The 16,377-nt window shown below is 42.4% G+C and overlaps 1 protein-coding gene across 1 annotated transcript; it reads left to right on the top strand.

Moving 5' to 3' along the window:
- Nucleotides 1-11,516: 11,516 nt before the first annotated feature.
- LOC124123928 (perlucin-like) lies at nt 11,517-16,079 on the top strand. Its single transcript, XM_046487133.2, has 4 exons — nt 11,517-11,630; nt 14,821-14,906; nt 15,562-15,649; nt 15,834-16,079. The coding sequence occupies exons 1-4, from the start codon at nt 11,567-11,569 to the stop codon at nt 16,055-16,057; spliced, it is 462 nt and encodes a 153-aa protein (XP_046343089.1). The 5' UTR covers nt 11,517-11,566; the 3' UTR covers nt 16,058-16,079.
- Nucleotides 16,080-16,377: the final 298 nt, after the last annotated feature.

Genomic DNA, 16,377 nt, shown 5'->3' with positions numbered 1-16,377 from the left:
GCCGAGTGGGATACACTGTGGCGATGGAGTGGGAAAACACTTCCAGCGTTTTGCGGCATACTCATGATCAGTCACCTCAGTCAGCCGTCACCTCAACATTCCACATACATCACAACACACGTGCTTCTCCCAAGCGTGTATTGCGCTGCATATTTATACCGGACAACCACCAGTGTACATCAGCCGATACAAAAAGTAGGACAGCTCAAATAAAACGGAGCACTGCTTCAGTGAATACGACAGTTACTGAGCTCGAGTGAGTTGGGGAATCAGGGAATCAGGAGAAATGAATGATCTTCACACGACTAGACTTGATGCAATGAAATGTATGAGATAGATACGAGAGGCGTGCTCTCATCCCCTTATACAAAATAGCTAAGCGATAAAGCGCAAAGAAAAAAATGACGAACGAAGCGGGGTTTATTTCACGATAAAACATCGTTCTATCATGACTGGTGATTCCAACATGCTCTCGCAACTTGATGACGTCGTAAATTGGACAAATTTAAGAGGGAAGTGTTAAGTAAGTTGTTCCCTATAGATGGCAATAGAACGCAATGGCTGAACGATCGCTTTCAAAATTGAGAGAGATATGACAATCGGTATTGGGAGAAGGGTACAGATAATCGACGTTAAAATTGTGAGAATATGAAGGAAACGCTATAGTGAGTGAGTGAGTGAGTATGGTTTTACGCCGCTTTTAGCAATATTCCAGCAATATCACGGCGGGGGACACCAGAAATGGGCTTCACACATTGTACCCATGTCGGGAATCGAACCCGGGTCTTCGGCGTGATGAGCGAACGCTTTAACCACTAGGCTACCCGACGCTATACATAAAATGGACTTATTCCTTGGTCCTAAATTCCCGCGTCGGATTCTATTCGGGAGGCAGGCATCGGGAGGCATCATTATTTAAATACGGGTAAATATTTATAAAGCATGTTCTTTTTAGTAACATTCTTAAAGAGGCTGTACATAATGTTGATATCTCATATAAAAAATAAACGACTCGTGGTCGTTGTTTATCGCACCATAAAACACTGCAGGGAGAATAAACCACTCGGGGCTGCGCCTTTCATGGTTTAGTCTCCCTGCAGTGTTTTATTGTACGATAAACAACGACCACGAGTCGTTTACATCTTTGATATACCTAACCAGCTTCCAGACTTTCCAGTGATGTAAGGCTCTATACACTGATGGACGAGTCTCGCCGATTCCGGAAGTAACTATACCACTCAAGCATTTAAATATAGTAACTTCCGGGTGATTGCTTACATAAAATAGTACCACATTCCGGACGACTTATGATTGTCCAAATACACTAACGGGATCGGGTGGTCAGGCTCGTTGACTTGGTTGAAGCATGTCATCGATCCCAATTGCGTGGATCGATGCCAATGATATCAATCACTGGATTGTCTGGTCCAGACTCGATTATTTACAGACCGCCGTCATATAGCTGGAATATTAATGAATGCGGCTTAAAACAACCAACCAACAACCAACCAAATACAATGCAATGAGCTTCTACCGATCCTGAACAGAAATAATGTAACACAGTTACAATAATTGCTCAAGAATAAATACACTGCCATATAACAGTTTATAGATTCGAAGCATGCAGACCATATTCCAGGATGCTCTTACTCTTTCCCTTACAATACTACTGCATGAAGTTGCTGTCTTAGAGTTCCAAGTGCAGGTCCGACCTCTTCCATCCTGCTTATAGGTAACGGCCAACACTCGACCAGTGCATGCTTGACCTGCAACCTTTTTAAGTGTTTGCCGAAGGAGAAGGAGGGGAGGGTCAAACTGCAACGACATACAGTAAACTACGGTTATAACGAACACGCTTATAACGAACTGACGGATATAACGAACTTACTTTTTTGGTCCCGACTATTTGCTGTAGTTTTGCTGTATATATGTTTATAAGGAACTACGGTTATAACGAACTAAAATAAGTAGTCCCTTTGAGTTCGTTATAACCGTCGTTTACTGTACTGTACATTTCATGGGGCTACAATACACGGAATATGAATAAATGATTTGTTTTGAAAACGTCATCTAATTGCTGATTAATATAAACTTAACCGCAAAAGAAACGTCACCATGGATAGGTATATGAGAAACCTTATTTGTCCAAACACTGTAAACATACTTTAAGACATATTAAAAAGATGAAACTTGCCAAAGCTGATCATCAAGGTTGAAATGAAAGTGTCAAATGTTCTTAAAGTGAAACACAACACTAGTCTCTGAGAAAATGGCATCACAAGTCAGTATCTTGTGTGTCCGCCATGTGCATTGGTGACTGCCGTGCAACGTCGATGCACTGAATGGATGAGGCGGTTGATGAAGGCCATAGGCACTTGAGCCCACACTCTGAGGAACGCCTGACACAGTTCAGCTGCAGTTGTCGGCCTTGGTTGGACGTCATTCAGCTGTCTTTGAATCTCGTCCCACAAGTGCTCAATGGGATTTAAATGGGCACTGAGGGCAGGCCACTGCATGGTTCTGATGCCATTCTGCTGGAGGAAGTCTCGTGTTGCTCTCAAAGTGTGGTTACGGGCGTTATCATGCTGAAACTGAGCTGATGTGACACCATTGCCTCTTCCTGGACCGATGTTCCGGAAGACCACAGGGTCGACCCTCTGTGCAAGACCAATTCCACCCCACACCATGATGCTCGGACCACCCCACGAGTCTCTCTCTCAAAACAATCATCCGATTAACGTTCCTTACTGCGTCGCCAGACTCTCTCTCTCTCTCTCTCTGCCATCTGCTGTTGACATGCAGTAACGGCTCTCTTCTGACAAGAGGACTCTTCTCCACTGCTGGTGGCGCCAGTGCTGGTGCTGTGTTGCCCAGTGACGGTCCCGGCGATGACGTGGTGTCAGAATGGGTCCTCTGTGTGGCCTGTGACAGTGGAGGCTCGTCAATCGTCGACGCACGGTGTCCGCACTAATGTGTCGCTGGTGTGTCCCCATTGTCTCTTCACAAGCAACATGATATAAAAAAATTAATATGCATTTCATTTAAAATAGGATTTTATATATTCTGCAACATGTAACACTATGGTATATTGCTACCTTTGGGCGTCAGTACCATATATTACAAGCATACATAACCACACAGTTTTACAGTTGTTAACAATCAAAGCTGATACATAACTTCACAAATGATCAAACCTTAACATAAAGAATATAGTGATAGGGTCGCCCTTACCTTGTCGCCCAAAGGTGAAGGGTACAGTGTACATGTATAAATAAAAAATGCTTAGTACTCGTCATGTGTGTAGATAGTGAAAATGTCCTGTCCAACCCTTTCTGCCCGTCATGTTTCAAGTAAGTAAGTATGTCCTGTCCACCCTTAGTACCCATCATGTGTGAAGTGTGTAAGCATGTCCTGTCCACCCTTAGTACCCGTCATGTGTGAAGTGAGTAAGCATGTCCTGTCCACCCTTAGTACCCGTCATGTGTGAAGTGAGTAAGCATGTCCTGTCCACCCTTAGTACCCATCATGTGTGAAGTGTGTAAGCATGTCCTGTCCACCCTTAGTACCCGTCATGTGTGAAGTGTGTAAGCATGTCATGTCCAATCTTAGTACCCGTCATGGGCAAAGTAAGTAAGCATGTCCTGTCACACCCTTAGTACCCGTCATGGGTGAAGTGAGTAAGCATGTCCTGTCACACCCTTAGTACCCATCATGGGTGAAGTGAGTAAGCATGTCCTGTCACACCCTTAGTACCCATCGTGGTTGGTAAGTAAGCATGTCCTGTCACACCCTTAGTACCGTCACGTGTAAAGTGAGTAAGCATGTCCTGTCACACCCTTAGTACCCGTCATGGGTGAAGTGAGTAACATGTCCTGTCACACCCTTAGTACCCATCGTGGTTGGTAAGTAAGCATGTCCTGTCACACCCTTAGTACCCATCGTGGTTGGTAAGTAATCATGTCCTGTCACACCCTTAGTACCCGTCATGGGTGAAGTGAGTAAGCATGTCCTGTCACACCCTTAGTACCCGTCATAGGCAAAGTGAATAAGCATGTCCTGTCTAACCCTAAGTACCCATCGTGGGTGAAGTGAGTAAGCATGTCCTGTCTAACCCTTAGTACTCGTCATGTGTGAAGTGAGTAAGCATGTCCTGTCCACCTTAGTACCCGTCATGTGTGAAGTGAGTGGGCATCTCCTGTCACACCCTTAGTACACATCATGGGCAAAGTGAGTAAGCATGTCCTGTCACACCCTTAATACCCGTCAAGTGTAAAGTAAGTAAGCATCTCCTGTCCAGCCTTAGTACCCGTCATGGGTGAAGTGAGTGAGCATATCCTGTCTAACCCTTAGTACCCGTCATGTGTGAAGAGAGTAAGCATGTCCTCTCACACCCTTAGTACCCGTCACGTGTAAAGTAAGTAAGCATGTCCTGTCACACCCTTAGTACCCGTCATTGGTGAAGTGAGTAAGCATGTCCTGTCACACCCTTAGTACCCGTCGTATGTGAAGTGAGTAATCATGCCCTGTCCACCCTTAGTACCCGTCACGTGTAAAGTAAGTAAGCATGTCCTGTCACACCCTTAGTACCCTTCATGGGTGAAGTGAGTAAGCATATCCTGTCACACCCTTAGTACCCGTCATGGGTGAAGTGAGTAAGCATGTCCTGTCACACCCCTAGTACCCGTTACGTGTAAAATAAGTAAGCATGTCCTGTCACACCCCTAGTACCCGTTACGTGTAAAATAAGTAAGCATGTCCTGTCTAACCTTAGTACCCGTCATGTGTGAAGTGAGTAAGCATGTCCTGTCACACCCTTAGTACCCGCCATGTGTGAAGTCAGTAAGCATGTCCTGTCCACCCTCAGTGCCCGTCATGTTTGAAGTCAGTAAGCATGTCCTGTCCAACCCTTAGTACCCGTCATGTGTGAAGTGAGTAAGTATGTCCTGTCCACCCTTAGTACCCGTCGTGTGTGAAGTGAGTAAGGATGTCCTGTCCAACCATTAGTACCCGTCATATCTGAAGTGAGTAAACATGTCCTGTCTAACCCTTAGTACCCGCCATGTGTGAAGTCAGTAAGCATGTCCTGTCCACCCTCAGTGCCCGTCATGTGTGAAGTGAGTAAGCATGTCCTGTCCTCCCTTAGTACCCTCATGTGTGAAGTAAGGACATGCCCTGTCCAACCCTTGGTACCCCTCATGTGTGAAGTGAGTAAGTATGTCCTGTCCACCCTTATTACCCGTCATGTGTGAAGTGAGTGAGCATGTCCTGTCCACCCTTAGTACCCGCCATACGTGAAGTGAGTAAGCATGCCCTGTCCAACCCTTGGTACCCGTCATATGTGAAGTGAGTAAGCATGTCCTGTCCACCCTTAGTACCCGTCATGTGTGAAGTGAGTAAGCATGTCCTCTACTCCCTTAGTACCCGCCATGTGTGAAGTGAGTGAGCATGTCCTCTACTCCCTTAGTACCCCTCATGTGTGAAGTGAGTGAGCATGTCCTCTACTCCCTTAGTACCCGTCATGTGTGAAGTGAGTAAGCGTGTCCTGTCCAACCCTTGGTACCCGTCATATGTGAAGTGAGTAAGCATGTCGTGTCCAACCCTTAGTACCCGCCATGTGTGAAGTGAGTAAGCATGTCGTGTCCAACCCTTAGTACCCGCCATGTGTGAAGTGAGTAAGCATGCCCTGTCCACCCTTAGTACCCGTCATGTGTGAAGTGAGTAAGCATGTCCTGTCCATCCTTAGTACCCGTCATGTGTGAAGTGAGTAAGCATGTCCTGTGCAACCCTTAGTACCCGCCATGTGTGAAGTGAGTAAACATGTCCTGTCCAACCCTTGGTACCCGTCATTTGTGATGTCAGTAAGCATGTCGTGTCCAATACTTAGTACCCGCCATGTGTGAAGTGAGTAAGTATGTCCTGTCCTCCCTTAATACCCTTCGTATGTGAAGTGAGTGATACACACATGATTACTAGTAATGTTAGAAGATGGCATGATTATTTCTGGATATGAGTCCAAACTACAAAGTAATCTTTTTTCCATTTTGCTTTTTTTCAATATGCCCCATTTCCGCGGCCAAGAATTCAGCATCGATCGTTCAAAGAAATCAATACACTGCACCGAAGTGGTCAGTTACCTGTATTGTTTGTCATGGTAAAGGAAAATTGGAACGTTGGGTTATTGTATAATCTACCATCTTTAAGGGACTTAAATGTCCCACAAATAGTGGGGATCGAACTTGAAATGAATACACAGATGGCATTCGCCGTGGGGTAACAGATCCATGTATATTTAATGACTTGTACGTGAGACATAACATGTTTAAAAACCCAATAAAAGTATAATAAGTTTACACTTAACATTTGAAGATGGCATTAACATGAAGCTATACCATACCTGACAATATGAACAACGAACAAAACATGTCGATTAGTGATGTTGGCTTCATTGTGTATCATTCAGTCACGCAATAGTTGTTCACTTCACTATGATCACCCGTTACACAAACACATCCTGACAGATAAGAACCATATGTTACAAAACACTTCGCACGTGGATGGAACTACATGGAATATCAAGTGACATTTTGTAATTACTGTTCACACTGGCCCCTGTGACCAGCTTGCCGATAAGCGGATGTTTGCTGTCCTTACTGACAGTGTCGATTGTAAATTAGTTCGTTTCCTTGTTTCTACATCAGCATATACACTGAAATGAGCTAAGTTTAAATTTCTTCAAATTATTTAGAGAATATCCCTTAAAACTAGGGAATATTAAATAATTATAACATTAGAATTATGCTCAATGTAACTTTAATGCCTTCGATGTTCAAAAGGGGAGGTTGGGTAGCCTTCTGGTTAAAGCCCTCGCTTGACACGCCGAAAGTCCGGGTTCGATTCCCGACATGGATACAATGTGTGAAGCCCATTTCCAGTGTCCCCATCTTGATATTGCATGACTTTTGTTCAAAAAAGCTGCGTAAAACGATACTTTCTCACTCAAGATGTTGAATACTGTATCCTCTTCGTTGTGATAAAGGGCCATGGACCTAGTTTCGATTTCTCATATGGTTCACTGTGTAAATTTAGAACATCAACGCCGTAGAGTAATCAGCTCGATCATCAACGGAAACAGACTCAAATGGGCGCAAACGGCAAAAGAAGCGTCGAATACCACATGAACGGGCCATGGAAAACCAGTGATGGGCATCAGGTGATGGCACCAGGTGATGGCACCAGTGATGGCACCCAGTGCTCGAGAAAAGGGAAGCATTTTCAGGCCCACCCTGAGCCCAGTAATGGTGTTCTCGGGATCATATTGCGAAATTTCCCTACTCATTCATTTAGTACTTACAATGGCTATTTTAGAAGAACATGTATAGACATACGACAAAACCTCCCTATAAGAAATCTCTGCTGAAAGAGGTTATCAGTCTGTTCAGCCATGATGAGAACTCCTAATCTCCATACGTTCTGTTGCCATGAAATCATACTTTGGAAAATTCCCCAGTCGAGTTGGGTGAGGTGAGATGAAATGGAGTTTAACGTCACGTCCAAGATTATTGCACTTATATAGCGACGTGCATGTACGTGTGTGTGTGTCTGCTTGTACTAGACCGGACTGATGCCGATTTATAGTGCTAGCTCACTGAGATACCATGCCGCAGTTTAACATGAATACCCCACTCAGACACAGTATACTGACTCCGAGACCAGTCCTTGTTTTAGCCCCTTAATGCCGAGCGCCAGACAGGCTAACAACAAGTACCATCTTTTACCGTATTTTGGCATGACGCGGTATGGGATCGAACCCCGGACCTTCCGCTCTCCGGGCGGACGCTCAACCATTAGACCACGGAGGCGGTCTATTTTGACTCGAATATGTGTCTGTATATTTCATGTATAATTATTAACATTTAATGATGACAACCACTCAATCGATACCCGAATAGTCATGCGCAAATGACACAGATAGTTCTGCAAGTCACAATTTGGTACTGCATATGTCAGATATATTGACAACTTTGTATGCTTTTTCTGGCTGCTCTTTACCAACGGAACAGCTTGTGTTCATTTGCATAGAAATGTATTTACCAGTGCGACCACTGTCAGTTGATTTTAAAACGCTTTGGGGTGAAAAATTCATTTTGCATGTGTTTGTGATGGGTGTCACGGGAGGGGCAAGATACGCTCACCTTTTCTTCTCTATCAACTGGTATTATCACTATTTAATAGTGAATCATGAACACGTGCTCATGATAATCAGTCCAGTCCCGGTAATCCGGTCTAAATAACACTGATTTAATCGGTTCCCATCATTTGCATCGGATAAAGCCGATTGTCGGATAAACGAGTGTCGGATTAACGAGACTTGACTGTAGTCGAATACAATAGACCCTGGTGAATTCGGAAAGGGTTTTGTCACTTTAATTTACAGCATGTCACAATTTGAAACAATCGTGACCAACTTTTATCTTGAAGTTGATCAAGTATCACACATGTTCTGTTACATGCGTGTGAAGAACTTAGGCGCCGTCCCAACTTGTTATCATACAGGTGTGCAATAACACCGAGGTGCGGACCACAGCTGTGCTGCCTCTCATGATCCTAGCATTTCTATCACCTGAAATATTACATTTCCTTGAAAATGGAAAGGCTATCTGAGTTGGCCGACTTGATATGACACTTCGCTTGGTTGACACTCATATCTGTACCGTCCAGCAGTACAGAACCATCAACAAAATCAACACGGTCATTGAGATTATGTACCACATCCTTTGCTCGTTATCGGAAACTGTGGAATGCCTTGTTCTCATCATGAATCTTGACATGCTTCACAAAAGGATCAGACGAATAAATGTGTGCACAAGTGCACAAGACAATTCTATCATGAAGAGCCTCCACATTATTCAAACCACGCCCTCCCATCATGATTGGTAAATATGAGCGATTGAGGGAAGAGCGAGGATGGTGGGATGTATTGTCTGACATGATTCTTCGTGTGAGGGTGTCAATACCCTGAATTTCTTGTTTCGTCCAATCAACAACACCAAAAGAATACGAAAGGACGGGCACAGCATAAGTATTTGTGGCTTTGACTTTATTGCGAGCGTTCAGCTCCGAACTCCAGATTTTCGTAAGTCAACATTTGTACTCTGCCCGAAGTTTGCCCTTGATAAGGGCATTCTGGAGTTTGTCCCTAATCTGCATCCCTAAGTACGTATAGGCCTGACCTTCCACAACGTGGTCAATAACTCCTCCTCCAAGTAAACGGACGGATCCTCCCTCTTCTACCTTGCCACGTTGCAAATGACGAATGTTGCATTTGTCGAGTCCAAAGGACATGCCGATATCATTAGAAAAGTACTCCACAAGCAGAATCTGTTTTTTGAGTGTAGATCCTCCATTGGCTATAAGTTCAAGGTCATCCTTGTAAAGGAGGTGAGTAAGGGCTGTTGGGGTTCTGTTCTTAGAGGTCCCGGGTGATAACTGTCCTCTTTGCTGAGCAAAAAGCTTAAAGGTTTAGTGACAAACAGAAAAGCAAAGGGCTAAAAGAATTGCCCTGAAATATTCCTCTGCTGATAGAAATGGGTTCCGAAGTCACCACCTGCCCCATATCAAGTTGAGTTGACCAGCAATTCATTAATGACTTGAGTAAAACAAGTAATCGCTTGGGGAAGTCAATCCATTATAATTATAATTATAATTATAATTATAAATATAATTATAATTATTATTATTTAAATATAAAAAATGCAGCAAATGAGGGTTGGCGTGATCCTGACATAGTCAGTCTCGTTAGGCTCATCAGCAGCTCAGGGGCGTTCCCCTGACACTCTCCCAATGTTAGCCAAAAGACCTAAGGCACCGAAAACAATGGGGGGGGGGGGGGGGGGGGTCGGGCAACAATATATGTACATTTTCAGTACATATATACAGCTCAACAGTTTAATTTGTTACAAAATTATTTGCAAGGTTAATTTGTCAAAGAAACTACAAACTAACGTCCCTATCGTTACACACATCTTCTGATTAATATCTCAGTCAAACTATAAACATTTTGATCATTATGTGAAATAATTTCCCCATTTTAAACATTTACTAGAACGAACACATCATTATAAACATCATGAGTTAAACATGACAACACAAACGCTGTTACCTTTGTATCTGTCCTGTTATTTGCCCTGTCCTAACTCTTATGTAACAGTAGAGACATTATAAGACAAATCAGTGTTTGATATCCCAATTAATTATTGCTCTTCAATGGCTGTTTTTTTTAATTCCCTTCTCCGCTTACCCATCTTGTTCATTCCATTTGGGAGTAAAATTATTTATATATATATTCCTCAGATATGGATTACCACTTATCGGGCCTTTCGTCACCTAAATGTGGAGAAGGTCTCAGGCCTGTATTAATGTATACTGCGCGCTAGCCACTGACTTGTAAATTGTCCTCTGAAGCCCCTCGTTCAACATGACTTGTTCATGTATGTACCGTATTCGACGTAATAAGCGCCCACGGCGATATTTGCTAATATATTGGCCAGTGAACAATCCCAATTAGCACCCCTTCCAATTGATCAATGTACACAAGACTTATTTATTCGCGTATAATACGCACTCGTGTGCTATATGCACCCTTAATTATGGGCAATTAAATTCTGGAAAAATATATCTGTCGTATATAAACATTTCAGGCTGTCAGCATAAACCACGAGGTGAGGTGAGGTGAAATGGGGTTTAACGTCGCGACCAAGATTATTGCACTTATATAGCGACGTGCATGTACGTGTGTGTGTGTGTGTGTGTAGCTGCTTGTACTAGACCGGACTGATGCCGATTTATAGTGCTAGCACACTGAGATACCATGCCGCAGTTTAACATGAATACCCAACTCAGACACAGTATACTGACTCCGAGCCGACCAGTCCTTATGTTTGGCCGAGCGCCAGACGGGGTAACAACAAGTACCATCTTTTAGCGTCTTTTGGTATGACGCGGCTGGGGATCGAGCCCCGGACCTTCCCCTCACCGGGCGGACGCTCTACCACTAGACCACGGAGGCGGTCCGCATAAACCACGAATTTTTTTCTTTCAATTCTGTTTTTTTCCACCAAAATAATATTCTAATAAGAGCCCCCTATTTCTTATTTTGAGAGCGCCCAGGGCGCTTATTACGTCGAATACGGTTAGTGTATTTGAGATACATATTTTATGAACCTACGTTAGTAAATATCAATTAAACCGACAAACATGACATTTGTATCTTGACGACTTAATTCAAATAATTTATTTATACTGGGATATAAAAACATATAAATGTATTCAGTTTCACAAAAGTAGAAATCGTGAAAGATATTTTTTTTTTTGATTATAATATTGTTTAGCCCTATGTCCCTCTAAATACGCATCATTAGTTCCAAGCTGCTTGTGACCCGATAGTATAATCAATGCTCATCCTTTCACAGCTGCTCCAAACCATGAAAACGCTTTATATCATATATGCATCCGTTTACTCGCCAGTGCATCCTATGACACGCTAACCGCCAGCATCTGAACTGCAACAATGAATGTGTTCTCTGGTGTTGCGCTTCTACTGTTGGGCTCTTCCATGCTCCTGCACGCAGAGGGTAAGTCACTCATTTCCCCAAAACGTTTAACATGTCCTAATGGCATCAATAGTAAATAATGTTTTCCTAACATTTCTTGATACTCTGTGCGAAAAAAGTGTTTCTTTTTTTTTTTAGCTTACTGTCATCTTTAAAGAAATGTGTTTATACCACTCATTTATATGTCTTTGAAAGTTAACATTTATAAACTAGTGTATACTCCAGGAAATTGCCTTCAATAAAATGCACGTAAGAATCCGTAGACCCATAATGTTGCATGTGTTTCCATATGGGACTTTTACCTTTCTGTAATAAGGTTTGGAATGCTTTAGCATCGAAACAGAAATTGTCTCGTAACGTTTTCAAGTTACAGGCACCCGTGAAATGATGTACAAAATGCAGTAAGAAGCTATTTCACAGCAATATTATGCTGGTTTAGCGTCACATAATGGACCATTGAAGTATTGGTTTAAACTGTTTTGTGCCTATGACTCTCATGGCGGAATGCCATATATTTCAAGGAAACGTGTTTCATCTAAATACTTTCGTGAATCTGATGCCAGGTTGTGTGTGCCATCTACACCTGACATGATTGTCCATACATTAAAATATACAATATCTCGCCAATAAATGCTTTTAATTAAGTGAAGGTTATATTACAGCAGAATTGCGACCTTCATCAAATTGACAATACTTCACATATCTATACTCAACAACAAAAGTTCCCGTGACACCAATACTTTAGTGTATTTTTCAAACAAGTAAAGTTTGGTTTTCAATATTGTAGTACATGTATGAAATCAAGTCACAAAAAAACGCAACTGCTACAGAAAAGCATGCATTTCATGCAAAGGTTGACTTTTATGCAATTCCCATGCATTTCACTACCCAAGAATGGGTATAAAACATGTGCGTTAACGAGATTCCATATGCATTGTTTAGCATCGTGCTGACAACAACCACTCAGAAAAACAACAAAATTACGCAATTATTCAACATTACGAAATGCCACCCCTGTCCAAAAATGAGCGTCTGCGAGCCATTGGTATGCTTGAAGCAATCTCCTTGATTGAATCTTCATTGGTGGGAGTTGAGGAACGTCCAGACCTAGAGTTATCTTCAAGGCTTATTCTCACAACCTTGAACATGGATCAACAAAGTTTAACAGTGGAATTACTAGGGCACTTACTCTTGTGCCATGAATTTCATGGGGAGTACATTTCTCTAAAGTCATAAACTTAATGACTGCTCGGTACTCGCTCTTTTCCTTTTCTGTATCCGTTAGACCCGTATCACAATCTACTGGCTGTCACTAATATACAAACGGACTCAACAGACCAAATTAACTTGAAATGAACTACTAAAAAATGTACTACATTGACTAGTTCACTTTGTAATAGCCCATAGTTGAAGTAATAGCCCATAGTTGAAAGTTAGTCAGGCTAAGAACATTTCCTCCAGCCCCCGTATTAACAACCGCGTCAGAGATGGTCCCGTAGTGTCCGCCCTCCCGTGACAACCCCTTTCCAAGATATCGTCGACACAGGTCACAGACAGCATGGCTCACACCCCGTGTATAAGTGGCGTATCTGCGAGGGTGGTCCGCAGACACTGACACACCTACGGCATCCGTGAGAGACGCCCAGCTAAAAGGCTAAGCCTAATCAAGGTCGACGTCTCCAGTGATTCAGATATGTGGTCTTTGACACTGATGTGTCACGTTTACTTGTTCACCGATTCGATGGGAAAACACCTGTCTTCAGGCATCCAGGTGAACGTTATGGCACACCGTGCGTTCTTGAAAGCGATCGTTTGAAGGTGGTGGCTTTATGATCTGAGGTGAATCAACGGGTAAACGGTACAGTCAAAGTGTTGTGATTGATGGGAATTTGAATGTTGCGAAATACCAGAATGCTTGCAAGATCACCTCATCATTCAAACATGCTGGGATGAAATGGAATGATGTTCCGATGTCATTCTCATCCTCAAATGATGTTGCAGGAACTCAGGTATATCCCTCCTCAGATATGGACTACCATTCATCGGGCGTTTCTTTGCCTCAAAGAGGAGAAGGTGTCAGTCCTGCATTATTGCCCACTGCCAGTGACTTGTAAAATTGTCTCTGAAACCTCTCGTTCAACATGACTCACATGGACTGATGCTCGCTACCGTACCTTCGTAACATTTGCATCCGTTTCAAAATAATCAAATCATTGCAGGATTACAATGAAAAAAAAAAAACGCTTATCACGAACACGCTTATAACGAACTGATGGATATTATGAACTTAACTTTTGGTCCCGGCCATTTGCTGTACAGATGGTTTATGTATGCTTATAACGAACAAAACTGAGTAGTCCATTTGAGTTCGTTATAACCATAGTTTACTATAAGGGTAACGCTATTTTTCAGGGCATTATCATTTGCAGAAGACCGAGGGCTTCTGCAAATGATAATGCCCTGAAAAATAGCGTTACCGTTATTATAGTTAAAATTGATGGAATTTGTTATCAAATAAAAAGAAACAACAATATCGGTTTTGAAACATTTACTGCAATCAACACGAATGTCACTGACCCACTTTAACAAATATTGAAACGTCATAGAACAAACCAGATAACGTCACTATTGAACGTTACGTCACCTATCCCTATCCTATGACGTCACCTAACAACGGGCGTGATAATGGCCCGTCGTCAAGTAATATGAGGGCATTATCAAGTTACAGTGGCCCGCTCATTTCTGATAACATGCGGGCGTTTTTATGATAATTCTATCCATTTTAGCTATAATGTACTATGATCTATTGTTGAAAGTGAAGGTTTAGTGTTTTCATATTAGGAACGTTGACTGAACCCCCCTGAAATTCATTTGCAAGAGGCATACGTTAACTGAGTGTCATATCATTTGAAAGTACACGTACATACCCCAGGCATAAATCTGTACCTTCTGGATATCGGTATATTGTACTTTTGATACCGAACATGAGTAGATTAGGAATATTAACATGAACTTCTTTTTCCCCTGTTTTGAACTGCTGGAGGGGCTCTGGTGCCACATCGCCAGGATCCACTGGTGATTCTTCATTTGCCAACACCCAATTCCAAATGAGTCTTTAATCCGGTCTTTATCCTATATTTCTGTTACATGGTCCATCAGAAACTAACTGATTCCAATGACATATACCAATATGTTTGTTTAAATGTTGAAGGTTCAAGGTGTGTAGCAGGGTTTCATTCCCATGGACGTTCCTGCTACTGGTTCTCTGACATGACAGGAACGTTTGCTGAAGCAAGGGTAAGTAACCAGTGCTGAGTCCTTAGCTCAAATATGATTAATATGAAATAGTTAAATATCAAAAGCATTAAACGTATTATGAAAACAACTGTTTTATTGTTTGTATCGATGTTTCGGATCTCACTTCTCACCCCTTTATCAGGTGAATGGTTGAATATAAAAATGTCACTCAAACAACATTATCTATACGTGAAGTCGTGCAGAATGCAGAAGCAACTGCTTGACAAACAGGTTCTCCTGATTGAAATCAGGGTTGAGATGCAATAGTGCATGCCATAGCCACAAGACCTTTGCAAATTGCGACTGAACTGAGTGGTGTACAGAACTGTATTGCTCATTGCACGTATTGGGCATGCTGTGAATAAACGCGATAAGATAAATGTACAGGGCTATTAACAGTATTAACAGAACTGACAAGGAGGGAGCAAACAAAGACATTCGGAGTGGTAGTGCTTGAGATCGGTTGGTGTATCATGGTGCTATATAGGTTGATTGACAATCAATCAATCAACCGTTTATTCCATCAAATCCGATTACAGCAACAACACAAATTATAATAAAAAACGGAAATCCAGTGGATTGACATCTTAAAATATCAGCACGTCAATAGACGGTTGATGTACTACTGTTCATCCCGATACCATTCGTTTTGCAGTCAGTCTGTCAGTTTTTCGGAGCTCGGCTCGTCATCGTCAACGGTCGAGCGGAGGATGACTTCATCAGGGGATATGCAAGAGGAAAAGGTTTGTAAAGGCAAAAGTGCACTGAAAGCCTAAGAGTTTTGGATAGGTAGGTAAGGCAGTTTGGACTCTTTACATAGAGAGGTGACACTTTTTGAAAAACAATAATTGAAAGACTTTTTTGACAAACAATCGATCAATTTTTGAGGCTATGTTTCACTTCTAAACTTTGCCTTTTGCATTTAAGCTTCCGCTTACTTCATTGGAGGGAGTGACCTGGCTCGCGAGGGCAGGTTCGTCTGGGAAGGAGGCAGACCTTTTGCTGGTGGATACCAGAACTGGGGATCGGGTCAACCAGATAACTACAAGGGGGGTGAGGATTGTCTCGTCATTTGGGACGCAGTCGGGTATCGCTGGAATGACGCCACCTGCAGCCATAAGCACAACTTCATTTGTGAGATTTCAAAGTGAAGTAATTAAATTGTGTAACTAATGCCTGGCATCCTGTTTTCTTTTGCTTCTATCCAGAACCAGTATGTATCAAACTGTACAGTCATGATGCGTATCCATGTACATTCACTAACGTCGTTATACCTTCTTACTAACTTCAGGTTAGACCTGCGATATACACTGATTTCAGACTTGAATAGTTTCACATTTGGTGTTCTGATCCGCAGTATTCTGAACACAGTATTTCTCATATATTACATTTTCTTCAAATACAATCTGAACAACTTACGGGAAACCTATCTTGAAACAAGTTATACATGAAACTGGACTCAACATGCTTG

Source organism: Haliotis rufescens, unplaced genomic scaffold, assembly GCF_023055435.1.
Source record: "Haliotis rufescens isolate VD_foot unplaced genomic scaffold, xgHalRufe1.0.p SCAF_86, whole genome shotgun sequence".
In the NCBI taxonomy this organism is placed as follows: domain Eukaryota; kingdom Metazoa; phylum Mollusca; class Gastropoda; order Lepetellida; family Haliotidae; genus Haliotis; species Haliotis rufescens.
This window is presented reverse-complemented; position numbering and strand designations above follow the sequence as displayed.